We start from the raw sequence: 21,182 nt of genomic DNA on the forward strand, positions 1-21,182 counted from the left end.
AGCCTCATGAAAAACAGCACAATGGCTGACTTTCCACCTGCACCAACAGCAGGTCAGAGTTTTACCTATCCAGTGAAATATCTCTACTTGATGGAATCATACCAAATCTTTCAACACAAGCATTGTTCCCACTGACTTTAAACTGTCAACGGACAAACAGAGTGAATGTTGATTTCACAACATAATGGTTCCAGTACAATGACATCATCTGCATTGAACCTGGTTACGTGTAAAATCATATTATATTCAATATTCATATTCACCAAATCTCTTTTGGAGATGAAGCTGGGGATTCAGTCAGGCTAGCAGCCTGGCAGCATGGTGCCCTTTCCATTATAAACTGAATTTATTAATAAACTCATGTTTTGTCTTGTGTTGTTGGTACTATGAAGAAAATGGAGAATCCAATCTAATCAAGTACTCATGATCATATTTTTATTAGCTTTTTACCACATACAGTAATAGAGCTGCACTCTTGGCGACCACAAGCCTAAATTAACATTAGCAAAGCCGGTAAATAAGTTTGACCACAAAATACCTGAAAATATAGCCTGCATCACAGCTTATCTTTGATGCTCTTTATTCAGTTTTGTGTAGTATCCACAAACATTTTGTGTCTGTGGAGAAGGCTGCTAGTGTGGATCTGATGGGGCAGGAATGTAGGAGTCAGAGATCCCATCACAAACAATATGGCTGTGTATGAGGGGGGCTTTTGGCACCAATGCCCAGGGGACAATTGTTTTATGATCGGTCCACACACACGGATCAGGTTATGAATTATCTGAGCTTCATGGATGCTATGAGCTCTGTTAAACCACATATAAGGCCAGTATTGTAATGCCAGTATATACTGTCCTTGTGTTCTGTGCAACATCCAATTCACAGTTTTATTATGCAGTTGATAGCTATGGGTAAATTAATGCAACCTTACAACTGTGGCTGATACATCTTGGACAAAGTTTCTAAAATTAGAATTCTGATATCATACATTTGCTTAAAATTTGACGAAGTGAGGCAGAAACAGAGCTTTTGGTCTAAGGTTGGGTTTGGGGGACACATTTGGCTGTTGTCCCAAATGTTCAGCACCAAAGTATTTTTAGCCAGGTTCAGGTCTAAAAATAAAAGTTTGACAAATTTCACTTCTACTTTACTTTATATCTCACGAATCTGGACAGAAAAAAAGCTACAGCTAGCAGCCCGTTAGCCTAAAGTGACCCAAAGCACCTGTCTGAACAGAGGGATTTCATTCACCCGTTTTTGTATTATTCTAACATCTTATTAAGTAAGCTTTAGAGGTGCTGGTTGGTGGCTGTAGCTTGATATTTACCAAACAACAAAACAACAGTCAAAAATGTCAAACTATTCTTGTGGGTGAGAGCTGTTTTCAGGTACCAGTTGTAGGCCTGAGCCGAACTCTATGACAAAGAAGAACTTTCCACAAAAGACATACAGTATATTCTTAGCCTAGGGTGTTCTTAAGAGACTAAGAAATAAAGGGGAATGCATCGAATTGAGGGTGTCAGCGTGTAAAACCTACAGGGACATCTTCTCTACCAGGCCTGGATTGTCAACCAACTAAGAACTTAATCATTTAAAGGAGAGTTCACTGTCACAAACATGGTCCATCCACAAGTATTGAATCCTGGGCCTCCAAAAACACTGGTCGTAGTTGGTGACTCAGCATTACTGATTTGCAGTCATTTCTGAGTCACTTCTGTTTTGACTGTCACGCTGCCTAATCCTGAATGAACTAAATGCATCTCTAAAATTTTGCGAGCCAAAACAGTACAACAGCGGGTCGAGGCAGCTGTTAACTCCTGCTAAGATCCAAGATGCGTAGTACGCCGTCTCGATCTGCAGAAGAAGATGGCATTGTTGTGGGTAGTATTTTTTTATTATTACTCCCACAGTTCGTACCATGTTCATTGGCAGGAAGCATAACCCAAATATGAGCAGACAGATGCCGATCATCCTCTGAGACTTCAGCTTGACTTTCAGACCTTTAGCTGAGCTAATGTTCAGGCGAGTCAGAGTGTTCGCCAGACGGCCATAGCAGACAGCTGACACTAGGAAAGGGAGAAGAAACCCAAAAATGAACAGGATGAAGTTAATGGCAAAGTAGGTGTTTGTCAGGTTCTTCTGATGAATGGTGAGGCATTGACGCTGACTGCCCTCTTTAGTTGGAGGAAGCATGACTGCGTAGATCAGAGACTGGATCAGTAGCAGAGACCAAACTACTGCACACAGCTTCCTGACAAACTGATTCTGTTTCATGCAGGAGTTTCTGTTGAAGTGCACAACAGCTGTGTACCGATGGATGCTGATGAGAGTGAGGAATATAGTGCTGCCGTAGAAATGTGAACTAAGCAGGGCAATCTTCACTTGGCACAGGAACCGTCCAAAGGGCCAGTTGTTGCCAATGGCAAAGAACACCGCCATCATGGGAGTGACCGGGGTGGCGATGGCATCGCTGATGGCCAGGTGGAATTGCAGTGTGGTTCCTGAGCTCCAGCAGGGAATTCGGCAGCAGAATACCCAGAGGCTGAAGATGTTGAGGAGGAGGCCCAGGAAGAAGACCAGGCACATGAGGATGGGGATGGACACGTGCTGGGACTCCCCCATGCAAGATCCAGAGTCATTGCTGCTGTTCCCAAGCTGTGAGGAAACCACCAGAGGCTTCATCTTCGCAAAAATCTGCTCGCTTCTTACACCTGTCGGAAAAGAACAGAATTATGTGCTTCAGTGTCATTTATTAAAAAATGCAACTGTTTTCATATTACACCAACATGTAGCCGTATGCATTTTTTAAATTGACTTAATGTAACTCTCAACAGGATTCCAACCACAGTAACAATGCATGATAGGCTCCAATTACACAATCATGGAAATGATGCATCAATAAGGAAAAATAATATTTAAGACAAAAACAAAATCTTGGTAATCTTCTGCCATAGATGACCGATAGGCCCATACTATTAGAGTATTTGTGTTGTGAGATTAACTTAAAACACGTGGTGTAACTTAAACTATCAGCGTCAGAATCATGTTGATGTTACAGTGTGTTGTAGCAGGGTGGATGGTGTCTCTCACTACAGAAATGTCACATTATCGCCATAGCGGTTCGCCAATTTTCCGCCGTTATTTGCCTACACAGAGCCAATAAGTGCTGGCGTAAAGACGAACTGCTGCGTAATTCACACAGCAAGCTGTCACTGCGGCTCCTAAAGAGGCGTGACATTACACGTCATGATGATGACGTGTGTGTTTTTTCAAGGTGTTTCCCCGGTGTCCCCCCGTCAATCTAAAGATGTACCTGCTGATGGTTTCTTATCATATTTCACACTAAATTTCATAATGAAATAATCTCTATAAGTAAACTGGATGCTGTTTTCTGGGGGAAAGATCACCGAAGTCTCTGTCAGGAGGGCTGACTGTCATGGTCATTTTTTCTCAACAAAAACACTTGGTCAATTAAGGTTTTTTGCCGTTTTTTTGACAGACGCTGATTTTCAGGCAGATATGTGATGAAGAGTTGGTAGGACAGGTGGAAGGACAGACAGGAGGACAGACGCTTCTCCACATAAAACTGCAATATTTTTTTCATCAGATAAGTTGCCAAAGACAGAGTTTATACATTACTTCTGTTTGGTCATGTAACATTGCTTTGTGGGATATTTGTCAGTATTTAGTTGAGTGAGAAAGAAACGTAACTCTGTCTTTGGCAACTTATATGATGAAAAAAATATTGCAGTTATACGTGGAGAAGCGTCTGTCCTAGATCAAGATCAAGATCAAGATCAAGCAAACATTGGATAAACTAGGCAAGGAGTGTCACACAGTCCTGACTGTGAATGCAGGTGGTGACGTCAGTGAATCCCTTGCTGAAGATGACACGTCTCCTCGAGTGTTACAAAATATCCTGCACCAAATGGAGAAGCAACCAAACTAACACACATCAGAATTACACCCATCACATGAACACATTTCCAGAAAAATTCAATCCATTATTCAAATTGGATTGCGACCCTCGATATTTCAAATGCATCTGTACAAAAAAATATATAAGGTCAGTATGTTTAAACCTTTTCGATCTAATAGTGCTTAATGTTTTTAAGAGCAAGGTGATGACAACTGTAAAAGAAAGGAAATGAAGGAATAAGAGGTCCGTTACATTTGTCTACAATAATAAACTTGCTGTGTGATCAATCTCCTCTGTAAAACCAGGATATATCACGGCATCAAGTCTAAATCCAAAAAACTTCTCTTTGGAGAACTTTGTGTAAACGATCCCCACCTCTGATGAACGCCTTTACTTACTGTAAAGCTTCTATTAACAATAAGGAATCATTGCTATTATGTACGTCTTTTAAGGGTTTGGACATGGGGGAGTCCTCGTTGTGTTTTTCAGAGTATATCAGTTCTGTAAATCTTTTGGCATGTTTTGGTGCATCCTACATAAAAACATGGTGGACACGATACACTGACCATTTTCTTCAAGAGCACTTGTGTTTGACTTGAGTTTGATAACATAAAGACGGTCCTCGAGCACACCACTACCTCTTTTTCATAAGTCTGGACCTTTTTTTATTGTTTGTATCAAACTGTATTGCACAGCAGTCATGTTATTTTGTCTACCTGGAGGATGCATAGGTTGTCAATGGCCTCTTTATGCGGTACAAATCTTTTTCTGTTCTAGTATTGTTAAGGAACTAAAACACATCTTATGTGTCTCACATCTAAATACAAACATCACACCCTTTTTTAACACTTCCCCAAATGAAAGGTTCCGGTGAACTACTGTGGTTGACTATATGGCAACCCAGCCAACCTTAAAACTTTAACATTAACAAGTAGGTGAGCTATTTGACTACAGTTTGTTTTGGTTTTTTTTCGAAATATACAGTATCTATATACAGAGGGGCGATAATTAAACACAAAGGATCTGAATAAGGTTCTGTTTCAGTATAAGCCTTCAGTGCATCTTGGTTCATGGCCATTATTTATTTAATCTATTTATTGTATTTAACATCTCCTGGTCATCTATTTAAATGTATTTGTCTTGAATCTATTTTCTTAGTATCATTATTACATTTTCAATTTCAGTTTTTACCATGTGCATTAGTCTCAGCTTGGCAGTCATCTGTAAGCACTTTAAATTACACTCATCTGTATGAAAGGTGTACTAGCAAAAGACAGATAGAGTTTGATTGATTGATTGATTGATTGAATCCTGACTCATTTGTTCAGGTTTTCGCTTCACTTAACACCAATCTTTATACTGTAAAGTGTATAAACAGAGCATTACTTAATGATTGTTATGACAAATTACATCAAAGTCTAACATCTTATCCTCATTTCTGGCCTGTGTTTGCTCGAGCACATCTAGTAGTTTAAAAAGATCTCACCAGAGTTGAAGCTCTCAGTCCAGTGACACACCAACTGCTTCTCTTTCACAGCACATTTACTGTGAGTGTACAGGAGCTGCCCTGGGTGGAGCTGCCAGCTCAGGACCACAGACGCTGGCCTTTTTTCACTTTCAGTCACGTGCCACTCAAGTTTTGAAAAAGATTTGTCAGTTCATCTTTTCAGGGACTCCTGACCTTTTTCATGTTTCAGACAATGCAGTTTAATATTGATAAGTAACACTGGTTTGGGCATTATTAATATTATATTGTCATATATGAAGTCAAAGAAACAACTACACATACAAAGTCCTCGTTATCATGTGTAACTGCATTCTCTACGCAAAGGTGATTGCATTGTGGGAAATGTAGGATCCTGTGTATTTAGAGCTTGACTCGTTAGAAAAATATGGATCTCTCCGTCTCTGCAGCTTTGATTTTGACAATTTCTTTAGCAAGGATGTGTGAAGTGTAGAAGTTTCAGAAAGTCACTGGAATTGTCACATCTAGTCGAGCCTATAATGCAAGTTTTCTGGTAAAAAATAGTAGTCTGAAAGGCCAAGTTTAAATAATCTTGATGAGATCTTCCACAGAGCTTAAAAAGGAGTGTTGTGAACGACATAACCATTCAAGCAGAGGTAGAGAATATTGTGTGACCAAGTATTATTTGCAAATTCAAACAGTTCCTGTTTTGCCCCATTGTAAAATCTCTATTTGGTCCAAAGTAATCCATCACAAAATCCAACCTGATTGGTCTCTTTAAAAAAAAAGCAAAATAGTAGCCAGTAAAAGAAAGGAACCCAACCCTTTCAGTTCTGCCCTTGTTTGTAATTCTAGATTAAACATGAAATGAATTAAATTGCTGTTTATGGAGAAAACGCAAAACATATCTCAATCAATCCTGCCTATTTAGAGAGTTTTGTGCGATAAGATTTGAGATTTATCGATAATCACACTGGAAAACCTTCTTGAAGTTCAGCAGTTAGTATCATAAATAGAGACTGGGTGTACTTTTGGTAAGCTGAGTATGCTTCCACTGTTCTATCTATGCTGATGATGTTTTTTTCCTTGGAGACGGTGGTGGCATGTAGCTCAGTACATTTACTCAAGTTCTGTACTTAAATAGAGTTTTGAGGCAGGCCTACTTGTACTTTACTCGAGTAGTTCCATAGTCTGCTACTTTATACTTTCACCCCATTACATTTTGATGGCAAATATTGTACTTTTACTCCACCACAATTATTTGATAACTGTAGTTACTAAGTCACCTTGCAGATTGCATGATGCCAAAGTAGTGCATTTTCAGGGCCCCGAGCACCTGTGAGGTCCCTATTGTTTTTTTTTGTATTATGACTTTTTTGTCCCAACTGATCGCATTTTTCACTGCCTGAACAAGCCCCAAAACTCACCAAACTTGGAATATACGTCACACCTGCCGAAAAATTTCATGATCTATTCTCATCCTCAATTTCCACCACTAGTTGGCGCTTTAATCAAAGAAAGTGCATTTTGGCTCATAACTCCAATATACTTTGTCGCACATTCAAAAACCTTATACCCACGCCTTCACTAAATTCTGTTGAATTTCGTCATATAGGCCACGCCCATTTCCGCCTACCGATTTTTTCCGCAAGTTCGCGAAATGTCGCAAACCTACTTTTTTGAACTCCTCCCAGGCCATTTTACTGATTTGCACCAAATATTGCACACAGCATCTGTGGACTCTCCTGACAAAAAAATATTAAAAGGATTTTGATATTCCCAACAATACTCAAGTTATTAAATAACAACTTCCTGTACATTTTGCTCAAAACACGAATTGTTGCATATCTCCACATTGGTCTGTCTGAATGACATGAAACTCAGGTGACTACTTCCCCATGAGCCACTAAGGCTTTGTGAAAAAATGATAAACTTATTTTTCAAACTCCAAGGAGGATTTGCAACAAACTTTGCAAGTAGCATCTGTCGACAAAACGTATCAAAAGCTTTCACCTACGTCACTCCTGGTAGCGTGCTCCATTTTGATGCCTCGCCATAAAACCATCAACTTATTATTACTTCCACATACAATTTGCCATCTACTCCAAATCGCTCAAACATGTAGAGGGTCTTGCCCCGAATACGTCTACGCATCACACCCTGATGGCGGCATGCCCGACGCACGTTGACTGCGAGTGCCCATTCATCGCTGCTTGGAGCTTTAATCTCATTAAATTTTTATTTTTAGATTGGCAATCAGATTTAAAAGCAAAACATAATCAGAAATAAAAATAATCAGAAAAATGCTGTAAATAGCATCCGATAATCAGCCAGGCTGATGATCAATCAACCCGCACTATTCAGTATATACTGTACATATGTAATACATTATGTATAATTCACTTATACTTTTAATACGTTTGATATGGGATACCATAAGACTTTTGCTCAAGTACTATTCATGTGGATGACTTTCAATTTTTCAAAGATCTTTTGAAGATCACACTTACTGCTCCCCTTTCACACTGCCTACATATGTGCTGCGTGTTTACCAGGGGAGTTGCCGGCTGAGGTCAATTTTTTTCATATCAAGAGACGGAATGTGTACAGAGGTGTCAGTGCTGCCTAAGATGTTGCACTGCATCTAAACACTTTACCTGTAACAAACAACACCACTTTATATTTCTAAATAATCATTTATTTACATGTTTGTTGCACTACTGACACAATTCAAAATGAACATACTGATAGCCCAATTACATATGAAAATACTGTATATTTGGACAATAATGCAAGAGCACAAAGTTTAGAAAAGTGATGACCCCACCCCCACCCACCCTTGCCCTCTCCCGCTGGACTACACTGTCAGAGCAAGAAACATGTACTGAAAGAAAACCTCCAAGAAAAATCATTCAATAAATGATAGTGTAAAATGTTCAGTCTTTTTGAAAATTCACGAGTCAACTGGTGGCTTCATTTACAGTCAGTCACTGATGGAAAGTTCTCATCTTCTCTCCTCAGAGAGGCGTGGTTGGGGTGGAGGCAGTGGTGGGGACAGTCACTGGGTGCAGCCCCAGATCCAGGGATGGAGTTTCTTCTAGAGGTGGGGGGCTCTTCTTCTGGGCCTCCAGCTTCTCCGTCAGCTGGGTGTACAGCTCCTTCACCGGCTCGCTGCTCTGTGGAGAAAGTGAAAAAATAAAGTGTCAGTACAACACATGAAACTGCTCTGTTTTAAAGCTCTTATTTGAAATGATTACTGGATAGATGCAATATTTTAGGTCTGTGTCACTGTATGTGGATATTATGCTGTTTTCTTTTGTTCTATTTTTTTTTCTTTTCAGAGCTGCTTTATATATAGGACAGCTTGGAATGTGTGAGGACACAGCCTCTGTATATGAGGACACATGTCCTATCACCTGAGCCACCCCAAGGCGCCCCTCAATTTCAACTGATGTTTGGGGCACATACCAATTCCTGTAAGCATACTGCAATTTGACACTTCCTATTTAAGGCTAGATGTGGCTTCAAGATATGAAGCATATAATGTAAGAGGAGGAAGTAACAGCACATTTCCTTACATAAAAATAGGTGCAGTCTATACTGTCGTTCTTTAACAGTTCACACCATATACTGGGTGAAGATATAACCCCTGTGAAACAGGTTTATCAAGTAAAAACGTTTTTCATTTTTTTTGTTGTACACATAGGACACAGTTTACTGCTTTGAACTTCAGATGGATTTTTTGTATGTGATTCTGAAATAATTTGTTATATCATAATAAGTATCAATATCTTTACTAGTATCAGGATAAATTGTTCAATCATATCAAGCAGCCTGATGTGTATGTCAGTATGTAGCACCCTGTTTACCATATGTAGTACAATTGGCTGATTTATTTATCTATTACTTAACATGCCACTTGAATAGGTGACTAAGGCAATTGTTTTCCATGTTTTCCCCAGTTTAAAGCCCCCCTCCAGTCAGTAGCCCCATTCACACAAATCTCAGATGCGACGAGGGGTGAAGTTCCATTGCGTAGTATCAGAGGCATTGGCGAATTGAACCTGTGTGAATGGATAAGCTGGCAGCACACAGCGGGGGGGTGTCAGTCTGATGATGTTCACAGTGTTTAATAAAACCAAACAGATCCTTCACGCAACAAAATAAAGAGTAATGTCCCACAAAGCGATGCTACATGAACAAGCAATAATGAAGTGGTAACTGGTTGTGTCTTTGGCAACTTATATGAGGGTAAAAAAACACAGTTACACATGGAGAAGTGTCTGTCCTCCTGTCTGTCCTACCGACTCTACCAAAACCTTAACTCACTATGTGTTTGTCTCCTTCCACTATTGTGTTGTTGTAGTTACTGTCTTGAAAAATCACCACAACGCCAGCCCTCCCCACTGAGACTTTAGTGAACTTTGCCCTAGAAAACGGCCTCCCTCCCTGCGAGAAAGACAGTTCAACAGGTTCCTGTTCACTGATGCCGACTATGTTAGAGCGAAAAACGTAACTTATACAAATTGGGTTGAAATATATGAGGTATTTTGAAAAACACTGTTTTTTATGTGATTAGACAACTTATAAACTTCCAAAAAGTGTCACTGTGGGACTGTAAAGGCAGGAACACACCAGCCCAACCGTTGGACGTCTGAAGCGTTTGGAGAGACTCGGAAGAGGTCGGGAACAAATATGTTTGGTGTGTTCAGCTGCGTCGGAAGCTTTCGGAGCCGCGCGGACGTTGTCGGATCCGACTGAGCATTCGAAGTCTGAGGAGGAGGGCCGTCGGACGTCTGAGCCATTGGATCCTCTGATTGGTTGTGTGCCAGCTGAATGGCCGTTCTGATTGGCGGTGTGCTGGCGAATCACCGCGGTGTGTGGGAGGGACGGAATACTGTGTGCGCTTTGTTTTTCTATGCACTCCGTTCCGTCATTCCCCGTTTTCATGTTTTGCAGTAGTGGCACCAGACTAGTTGTTACGTCCGTTCAGGACGAATTAATTTGTGTAAGTTTGGTAAAGCCTCGCTGCATGTTTAGTATGCAGCTGTTTTTTATCGGAAATAGTTAAGTTTCGTTTTGATCGAAAGTAAAGAGAGTTGCATGCATAAGGTTCTCGTTTACAATTCACAACACAAGCGCCACCCGCTTATTGCATCTCGCGCAAGCGCAGAACGTACACGCTACTGTGGCGTAGGCAGCACGTCGAAGCGGTGTGTTCAATGCAACTTTTCTGCCGAACGGGTCAGACAAGAGGCAACGGAGTGGTCGGAGAGTGGTCGGATAAGACAGTTGGACGTCTGGGCGGTGTGTGGGGGCCTTAAGTTAGGCAGACTTTTTCTTGATTCTACCAGTCTCTAAAATTCTGGTCCATTTCAAGGCACAAGCGGAAAGTAGAAAGGAAGCCAACCTGTTTTGGAGGTTCAAGAGTTTTCGTCAAGGTTTCCATGTACGATGGTAGCACCTTGTGGTGAAGATGCAGCAACATTCGGAGGGTGTGTCTATGGACATTCTCTTTACTGGAAAATATTCAGGCAGGAACAAAGATGGTCAATAGACATGGCAGTAACAAGAATATAAACAATTGTACACTTCAGTCCACTTTGTGTTTTATGCTCATAATGCACTTAAAAACTGCACTGATAAAATTAACCTACCTGGAAAAAGAAGTCAGAAGGAAGCCATCAAAGACAACGGAACAAAACTCTTCAGATCCAAACTCATCAGAAAGCAGTGTGAGGTGTCCAGTCAGCAGGTGCAGGAAGATGTCCCCAAAGGCCATGTCATTGTAGGTTTCCACTGTGGGGGAGCAGAGACAATCTCGTATTTTATCACTTCTTCAATAACAAAGAAAACAGCAAGAACATGGAACCATAAAGTTTAAAGGAGAACTTTGGTCGATTTAAACATGCAGCTTCATTGCTCAAGCTACCCTTGACTTGCCAGTACTGAAGATGCGAAAACATTACAGAGCTCCGTGAACGGAGATTTAGCATTGACAGCTAACAGCATGGGGTCAGAACTTCACACTGTGTTTTAAGCGTCTTAACATGCTCCACATCTCACACCAAAAGTTATGCAACATCAGCAGACACCTTAGCACACAGCACTGTAGCGTGTATGACTCAAACTGAATAAAAAAGTAGTTAAAACAGTGTGTTTGTGCAAGGAGCTACTTCCCTGTTTGTTGACATCGGCGTCTTCCGGTAGCTAGACCAAACTAGTCAATCCGTCGAGCGTGCACTTACTCCCTCACTGGCGGAGACGGAAACGTAATCCAGCATTTTCGTGTTTCTGTTCATAATGTACATGTCCATGTTACAGCCTGTCACGAGCCATGAGCCTTACAATAGCCTGTTAAGCCTGTTGAGCGCACGCTCGACGGATTGACTAGTTTGGTCTAGCTACCGGAAGACACAGATGTCAACAAACAGGTAAGTAGCTCCTTGCACAAACACAGTGTTTTAACTACTTTTTTATTCAGTTTGAGTCATACACGCTACAGTGCTGTGTGCTAAGGTGTCTGCTGATGTTGCATAACTTTTGGTGTGAGATGTGGAGCATGTTAAGACGCTTAAAACACAGTGTAAAGTTCTGACCCCATGCTGTTAGCGTTCAATGCTAAATCTCCGTTCACGGAGCTCTGTAATGGCTGGACCAAATTTGTTCGCGTCTTCGGCACTGGCAAGTCAAGGGTAAATTGAGCAATGAAGCTACATGTTTAAATCGACCGAAGTTCTCCTTTAACTATCGTGAAGTAACAAAAATTCAGGGAAAGAGCGATACTCACCCAGCCCAGGTAGTAACCTCTGTAAGGCATTCTTGTTCCTAAGTTTGGCGATGTGGAGGACGTAGTAGAGACCCATTTCACAGGCCACTCTGTTCTCCTGCAGGTACCTGGGTGGGGTGGGGAATACTTGACATTTTTTCACAATTCACCACAAAGAAAGAAAAACATCCCTTTCTAAAGGAGCATTACAAGGAGTGCCTTGAAATTCCAGTTTTCTGACAGTTTTCAGTCCAGAGATTTTTGACAGCTGCCTTGACTGCAGTCCACTGCATCCAGATAAGCAGTCTAATGTAAGCTGCTTGTGAGCTGGAGTTGAATCTGACCATGAGCATGTTTACATTAAAGAACAGAAACAAATAAAGAACCATTTAGGTGATATGAGAAAACTGTGGATTTTTTCAGAGACAAAAAGACAAAGAACATACTATGCTTCAACTGATGTATCATCAGTTGAAGCATAGTTAAGCTGATGGTTATTTCTTCACTGAATTGTTTAGATTATAAAATGTCAGAAAAAAGTGGTGATGTCGACTGTTTTCTTGTTGTGTCAGACCGACAGTCTAGAAAACAACCAAAATATTGACTTCACAGAGGAATATCAGAGAATAAAGAAGCAACTCCTAATATTTCGGCAGACTGGGGAATGATTAGCATTTTTGTTTTGGAAAAATGACATACTTAAATTATTTTTTATCTTTTATTTTTCTAAAGACTTTTTCTGGCATAGACACCTTTATTAAGCAGTAGACAGATAGGAAACATGGGAGAGAGAGGGGGTTGTGACATGCAGCAAAGGACCTCCAGCTGGGATTCGAACCGGGGTCGGCTGCGTATGTGGCATGCACTCTAACCACTCCACCACCTGCAAACCCCATACTCACCTTATTAATGTATTATTAAAACTGTTATTAGTGTGTTCAACTCAACTGGGGTTTTAGAAAGCATAGTGACTTTCAACTTCAACAAACGTCTGCAGTGTTTGGTTCCCTCATCAAGAACAAACTAATGTAATGAATACATACTGTACATTATATACAGTCATGGTCAAACGTCTCTCATACAGCTCTCATGTTTCTGTGATGAATGAGTGGAACACAAACTACTTTGTCCCAAAAACATTCATGAAGTTTGGTTCAGTAATTGATTTATTATAGGTCTTCTCAAAATATGACCAAATCTACTGGATCAGTCATTCTAATTTTTGGTTGAATGTCTCGTGGCCATTTTCACCTCAATCTGGTGCTTTCAATAGCCATCCACCAGCTTCTGGTCATCCTCTGGCTGAATTTCTAACCACTCCTCTTGACAGAATCAGTGAAGTTTACCTGCAATCGTTGGCTTCCTGGCACAGACTTGTTTCTTCATGTTCTCGATAGGGTTGAAGTCAGGACTTTGGGAAGTGTTTGTTATTGAGTCTAATGGGCGTATCAAACAAATCCTATTAAAATGGGCCCAGGAATGTCACCAGCTGTTATCAATCATAATCACTCAGTAGAAGTTAAGAGGCCATGCTACAGAGAACATATGATTCACACAAAATTCTATAATTATCAGAATTGCTCATTCAAGTTACCGTGTGTATATTTTTGATCCAGCAGATTTGATCACATTTTCAGAGGACCTATAATAAATAACTGCTGAACCAAATCATGTTCCCTCTCTCTGGCTGCGAAGCTTTACCTGTTGAAGGTTTCAGGCAGAGTTGTGGGGTATGACAGCGAACTCTTCTCCTCACTTGGAAGCTTCTGTTCCACGGTGAAGGTGTGATCATCAACAACCACTGACATCATGGCAGGCAGGAAGCGGGTCACTACCTCCAGATCCTGAGAGCAGGCGCAGAGGAAGACAAATGAATGTCAACGACTTGCAGCCAATTTATTTACATCTGTTTTAATGAAATGAAAATGAAAATGACTCCATTTTTGAACCATTTACAGCCAGAATTTAGCAGTTACTAAAAAACCTGCACGGATACAACTGAGGTGATCTACTGTACGTACCAACCGAGGCTCTTTAAAGACCTGGCTGTCAATCATGTCCCATGCCCCCTGACCCAGCGACAGCATCCTCAGCAGCAGCATCAGGTCCGGACTGTCCTGTTCACAAACACACATTACACGCTGTTGATATAATGAAGTGTGTGTGTGTGTGTGTGTGTGTGTGTGTGTGAGGGAACCTCATAGTGACTGCAAATTTACTTTGGTGCTATAGAATCAACCTCCATGTTTGTTTGCAATACCTCCCGCATAGAAAAGCCCTGCTTCCATAATAGCTTACATACATCTAATTGCTTTTTTCATGGTGTTATTTCAAGAAATACTTCTTAATCTTAAACACCTGTATGCTGCTTTTATAGAAAATGACAGCTTGAGTTTACCCCAGACTAGCAGTTCACCAGACCAGCAGTAGGATGTTGTTGTTGGCTAGATTTGGTTTACCAAAGACATTAGCAGAGCAGCATAATAAACAAAACACTACTATATACACAAACACATCTATAAATGTAAAAGCTACAGCTGAAATAAACACGTTGGTTGGTGTAAGCAGCAGTGATTTGACTTATTATTATAATATATATTTAATCCCTTTTCAGGTTTAATGGTACTTGTACTTTATTATGAAGCAACTCATACACACATACTCGCGGTAGAAAAAAAAAATCAATGAATAATTGGTTGATTGAATAAAAGCTTTTTTCCATCAATTTAGATCAGCAGTCTTGCACTTGCTCCTAAAATGTAAGCATTCCTGGATTATAATCATCATTAATTTAATATTTTTGGATTTTGACTGTTGATCAGACAAAAGAAGAAATCTTAAGACACCTTCTAAGCTTCTAATGTGTACGTTCTACGATTAAATAACTAATAAAGGCACAGCACATATCCTCTTATAACTTAAGTAATGCTAGCTGTAAAATAATCAATCAGACCAAATGACAGTTTGACAGCACAATAAATCATGTGACATAATGAAGACTAGCATTGTCTCACTTTGTTACAATCTGTTTCTGAAATCTGCCAGGAGCGAACCCTCTTCCAAAATAAACCAATAGAGGATCTCAAGAAAAGAAAACATATCGTTGTCAGAGTTACGTCTGGACAAGTGTCTGGAAGTGCTGTGTCATCTTTAAAGAGTTTTTTTTTTTCCTTAGATTGTGGCAAGTAGGCAGGGAGTGGAGAGGAAAAAAAATCCTGCCTGCTTTCGATTTGAATGGACAAATCTAAAGCCAATTTTGGGATTAAATCCACCTAAATCCTACACACTGGACCTTTCAAAACTACACTGTTTGGATTCAAGTTTCCTTAGTAGAGGTCTTTTTCCTTTTTTTGCTGGCTTCACAGCTTTGTATGTTTCTCTCGACATCAACACCACCTGCTGTAAATGAGGAGAACACCATGACAACATATGCACGATCCCGTCAGGATGTTTTCTGTGTCTTCCTGCACAGTATGCTCACCCTGGGTAAAGAATCCTGACTTAGCAGCTCTTGCAGGTTCCTCATGATACTCAGGACCAGGGTGTTACAAGCAAATGGGTCACACAGGATCATGGACAGGTCCCTGGAATGCACACAAACTCTCCAAAGATTAATTCACCCTTTCATTAAAGATGAGCAGCTGTGTTCATAAACTGTAAGCATATTCTCATCTGTTACCCAAGGACTTGTTCTTGTCCTTTCTTCACTCCATCCAGGAAACCTTGCAGCTCTCTGGCTCGCTTGCCATCCACAAACTTCTCACGGATGCAGGCGTCTAAACACCAGGTGAACTGTCACAGCACATAAAAGACACACAATGGAGAAACACAAATGAAGCACATGGTGCTGGGTCTTCAGTGATACAGTGGTGTTACTCAAATGATTCGCCATTACTGTTTGTGTCCTTTACCTTATGGCAGGGGTCAACAGAGCAGATCTCACTGATGTCCAGGTCGTGAAGAGACATGAGCAGCTCTGCTCTCAGTGTGCAGTAGTGGACATTTCGCGTTCGCAGGAAGAGCGTTCGTAAGAACTGCAGCACCATGTCGTACAGCTTCACGTTTTTTCCAATCATCTGCGTCAGTTTAAGGACCACCTACAACAGCAGAAAAGCTTATCAACATGCAACATCAGACTTGAGTAAGTGTTTAATCAATCTGATGACTGGGACTCACTTCGCCTTGCCGTCGTGTTTTGGGAGAAGGGCTGAAGAAATTGTGCAGGATGGAGAGGTCGCTGCTGAACAGAGCCGCTTCCTTCTCTACAATGTACTGCTTTAGGAGGGGCGAGACCTCATCCCCAAACAGAGCCTGATTGTCCTGCCAGATCTGCCTTTTCACCTCCACAGCACACACCTTGTACAGCTCCTTGTCAGCCATCACCAATTTCAGTTTCTTCTCTGGCACCTGCACGGGGCAGCACGTGATTAGGATGAGGGGGTGTTTTCACCTTTTGTTGTGCCAATTATAAGATGGTTCAACTATTTGCTACATGCCACATTTAATTTGGTACAGACATTCATTTTTCCCGCAGGCTGCATCCTTGTGATTTAAATCTAGTGCCATCAACAGGTCAGAAATTCTTCATTTCAAGATGACGGTTAAAAGCAGTGTAGTGTTTTACTAGGTTTTTGTTCCACCATGAGCCTGTAGAAGAGCTTCAGTGCTCCTTGTTATAAACTCTACTGAACGGATTATCAGCACTCTTCCAAAAGACATTATTCAGGTTTTCCTTTTAATTTGTCAGCCGTCTGTATATCTTGAAGTAATGACTGAATACCTGTCAGGCTAACTCATACTTAATAAAGACTAACATAGCAATGTAGATCATGAAACATTGTTTAGCTCTGCAGTAGCTCTACTGAACCAGTGCTCAACTTGTGTTGGACTCACATGACACAGCTGTGACAGGTTAAATGCTGGTTGTCACTCACAGCAGAGACTGAAGTCTGCAGTATAGTTCCATTCACTTCAACACATAACCACGGACCCAGACTGAATATCAAAAGCCGCAGTACTGATGCTCCGCCCATACCCCCAACTACCTCCACTGCGAGCAACCACTGATAATCTTGGTTTCACATTCCCTTAACAGAGCAGGAAATGACTAATCATATACACATTTATCACAGAAACTAACCTAACATGAGCATGATCAGAGTCAATCCAATCCATCTCAAGGAAACATTTACTTGTTGTGTAGTTTGAGGTTTTTCTGCCGCATGTTTACAGTAATTCACAGAGCATTTCAACACTTAAAGCAACATTACGTAAAGATTGGCATTTTTGCAATGTGGCGCCACCCACAGTATCTGAGTGCAACAACACTGTGATAAATACAAATCAATTCAATTTCAATTCAATTCATTTAGGATGACCCCTTGAGATGCAGCATCTCGTTTTTGAGGGGGTCCCAACACAGATACAAAGATAACACAAAACATACATTACAATAATACACAACAGACGCAAAAACACACTGCTCTACCACTTCCACAGCCCCCACGCCCCACCCACCCCATCACACACACAGTGTAACAGTTTGTCAGATGTAATATAGGTTCTAACTACAAACAAAACTTGTGACATCAGAACAATGTGATGTGTTGAAAACTTGTAGTGAAGTGAACAAGTGAACATGTATGTAACACTTTGATCCTCCCCTCTCTGTAACTGAAGTTACATAGAGCAGAAACAGGAGGCAGACACCATTCACCCTGTTACAACACAATGTGCCATCACCATGATTGTGACGCCGTTATTTTAAGGCCCTTTTCACACAGATGCCATATTATCACCACAGCATCTATTCACCAATTTTCCACCGTTGTTTGTTCACACAGAGTGAAGCAGCTCTGCTGCAAAGACGACCACTGTTTAATTCACACAGAAAGCCGGCTCAACAACAGACTTAAACACTTAACACCAGACATGAAGAGACAGTTTGCACAGTTCTGCACTACTTGGGCATCTCAGAATTCCAGAATTATTCATCAGCAAATGGAATTTTAAGACCTCAGTTTGCTCAATAGTTCAATAAGTGTACATTAAATAATTACTTACCACAATACACACTGTTAAGTCTAATAGGTTACAGTCATTATTTCTTTACACAAAGTTCACTTTTATGAGTTCTACACGCAGTCAGCACAACATAAGAGGGAACTCAATAAAGAGAAATGTGTGTGCCCAGAGATTATAGATTATATTCTAATTGCACTGTACTGTCTATAACTGTTAATAAGCTAAATCTGTGGTCCAACTGTGCTGATTAAATGTCAATAGTACACACACCTTTGTAATATATTGCTGTTTGTCAGTAATAGCCCTACAAACACTTGCCTTGGGTAGATGCTTCAGCACCTGCATCACTACAGGCTGAATGGACGGCATTTTGACGAGAGGAAAACTCTTCTCCAGCAGCTCTTCAAGCTTCCCATATCTGTAAGCAGCAGAGGGAAAGAGAACAAATAGGATAGCATCCAAGCTGGTTCCTCACTAATCAAAGTCAAAAACAACCATGACACACCTGTCCTCCTCCTTGCCCTCTGCAATGGTGGCGACTCGCTCCATCAGCTTATCTCGAAGCTCGTCAAAGACAGACTGGTGGAATTCGAGGCGAGGCGTTCCATGGAGGTCGAGGAAAGGCAGAGCTGATTGGAGGGTTGGCAGCAGGATGCCATTTTCCATCTGCAGTCGTGCAACAACATCAGGGGTTAGTGTCGGATGTAGCCAGCTGAATAAATGTTCCCTTCCTAAGTAACAACTGCAGAGATCAGGTAAAACCCAAATGAAGACATCTGGTGATGGTCCACCGCTTTATTTATGAACTGCTTCATACAGTCTTACATCACATTGCATTAAGTGCTTGTAAACTTGGTGATTGCATGCAGAGATGTACATCTCCCTGAACACACACAAATCAGATGCAATTTTAACTCCTGAAAAAAGATTGTTCAGTCATTCTCTACATAGTAAAAAAAAGGATGCAGCCTGTCAGGGTCAGCACCAGCTGAACTATGAATACACTATCACAGCTGCTGCTACGATTCATTGATTAATGACTTGGTCGATCGAAAGACACTTAAATGGCAAGTATTCTGATAATCGATTAATTATTTCACAGATTTTTCAAGCGAAAATATCAAACATTAGCCGGTTCCAAATTCTTGGACGCGAGGATTTGCTGCGTTTCTTTGGCATTTATGACAGTAATATGTTAGCTATTTGAAGAGGTCACTTTGAGCACTGTTTGCATTTCATTGACTCAACTATTTATATATTATTTGTGAAAATAATTCATCACGGTTTACTGTCAAACATCCAAGAATAAACTGAGGGGGGATTTCAGTGTGTAGCACTAAAATTCTTTCATTAACATACCCCAAGATATCTGATTTAGTAAAGCTATCATCTTACCTTGCTGAGATTAAAAACTGGATGTACAAATCTGTCCTGCTGCTAAATAATAACAGTTGTATTTTCTTAAACAAAGTTATTGTTATTATCATTATTATGTCAGTTCAAGAGGCTGCACGTCAATGTTTTCCAAGTCATCATGTGTCGGTGAAGTAAACACTTCCTATGCAGAACAAATGAGATTCAGCGCACAAAACCGCGTGACGTCAGCTGTAACCAGCCTCGCCTCGCATTGTGTGCACGAACCACCATCAGCACATCCACCGAGGATCTCGCGCAGCACTGAGTTCGCGCCGCTCGATTCATTCTGAGAAGGACTCGCGCTCAAGTCGCAACATCCCAAACAATGACCACTTGTAGTTACTAAATCTGTTGTACACTCTACTGAGAAATGGCTGTGCATGGCGTTCCAATCAAACGGCGCCTTTCACTGCAACGTTGTTAAAATGAGCTAACCTTGACAAGACAACAGTGACGACAGTGTAATATCACCTGGAGGAAGTGTACAATATATGGGACACTGTAACGCTAATGAGTGATTTGCAGTAATGTTCTGTTTGGCAAACAAACGGATTGTACCTGAAACTGATCAATGGCTTTCAGAGGCTCTGTGCAGTTGGTGAGAGTTTCTTTGAGGTCCTCGCCGTTGGAGATCCCGAGCTCAGGCAGCCCCGCGAACATTTTCCTCTCTTTGGACATCAACTCAAACGCTTCGGTGTGAATTCAGTATTCAAGCATGTGAATTGCGTGACCGAAAAGATAATGGCTTGCTACAAAACAAACCAGCACATTATGCTCACCGCTGTCAGAGCAAACTTCCTGTGTTGCGACTTTGTAAACAGTCCGTCCAAAACAAACCTGGCGACGAAGAAAGTTCCGCGCTTCATTGTCGCTCTGCAGGAAACAGAATACACCAGACACGTCTTCCCGCTCCTTTTCGATCGTCTGATTAAAACTGCCTGTGTTCTCATGGTGGTTTGTTTGTGTTTCGTCTTTTAAAAAAATAATGATTTCAATCAACTAATCAACTTTTAAAAGAGTTAAGTGGTACACTGCCAGGTTTGCTGTATTGGCTAAATCCTGAATGTTAAAATGCTCACGCATTATAAGTGTTTCTATTTTCAAGTCATAGCCATAAACTCACTTATAAATGATCATGACCACAAACAGAAATCCACAGAAAATTATAATCATTGGCTATGAATGACTTTAAGTACACAGGGGAGTGTTATGACTTTTACTGATGACCTATTAGTAGTTTTGCCACTGAAAAAACAGTAAATCTATAAAACATAGTCAGCGTGAGCCATAAAATTCTGAGCTGTCACAGATTTATACAGCTGATTAAAATGGATGAGATGTGACTACATCAAGGGCTGCAACCATTTATCCTCAATTTTGACTCATCTGTTAATTATTTTCTCGATGAACTGATTAATTGTTTGGTTGACATATATCAGTAAATGGTAACAAATGTTGTCTCCTAAAGCCCAAAATGATGTCAACAAAAATCTTTTTTTTGTCCACAGCCCAGTTTAATGTCATAGAGGAGTAAGGAACCAGAATTTAAGGAGCTGGAATCAGACAATGTTTTCACGTTTTATTCTACG

The 21,182-nt window shown here is 40.8% G+C and overlaps 2 protein-coding genes across 2 annotated transcripts; both read right to left on the bottom strand.

Annotated features, from left to right (window-relative positions):
- Positions 1–413: 413 nt before the first annotated feature.
- On the bottom strand, positions 414–5,462 carry LOC115582371 (P2Y purinoceptor 2). Its single transcript, XM_030418329.1, has 2 exons — positions 5,406–5,462; positions 414–2,711 (listed from the first exon to the last, which is right to left on the bottom strand). The coding sequence occupies exon 2, from the start codon at positions 2,680–2,682 to the stop codon at positions 1,684–1,686; it is 999 nt and encodes a 332-aa protein (XP_030274189.1). The 5' UTR covers positions 2,683–2,711; positions 5,406–5,462; the 3' UTR covers positions 414–1,683.
- Positions 5,463–8,060: 2,598 nt separating this feature from the next.
- nelfb (negative elongation factor complex member B) lies at positions 8,061–20,422 on the bottom strand. Its single transcript, XM_030418385.1, has 13 exons — positions 20,152–20,422; positions 18,683–18,843; positions 18,496–18,595; positions 16,330–16,560; positions 16,065–16,250; positions 15,833–15,945; positions 15,635–15,737; positions 14,175–14,270; positions 13,855–13,997; positions 12,175–12,281; positions 11,042–11,183; positions 10,795–10,903; positions 8,061–8,560 (listed from the first exon to the last, which is right to left on the bottom strand). Exons 1-13 carry the CDS (start codon positions 20,269–20,271, stop codon positions 8,402–8,404), a joined length of 1,770 nt encoding a protein of 589 aa, XP_030274245.1. The 5' UTR covers positions 20,272–20,422; the 3' UTR covers positions 8,061–8,401.
- Positions 20,423–21,182: the final 760 nt, after the last annotated feature.

The sequence above is a fragment of the Sparus aurata genome, chromosome 5 (assembly GCF_900880675.1).
Source record: "Sparus aurata chromosome 5, fSpaAur1.1, whole genome shotgun sequence".
NCBI classification, from domain to species: Eukaryota; Metazoa; Chordata; class Actinopteri; order Spariformes; family Sparidae; genus Sparus; species Sparus aurata.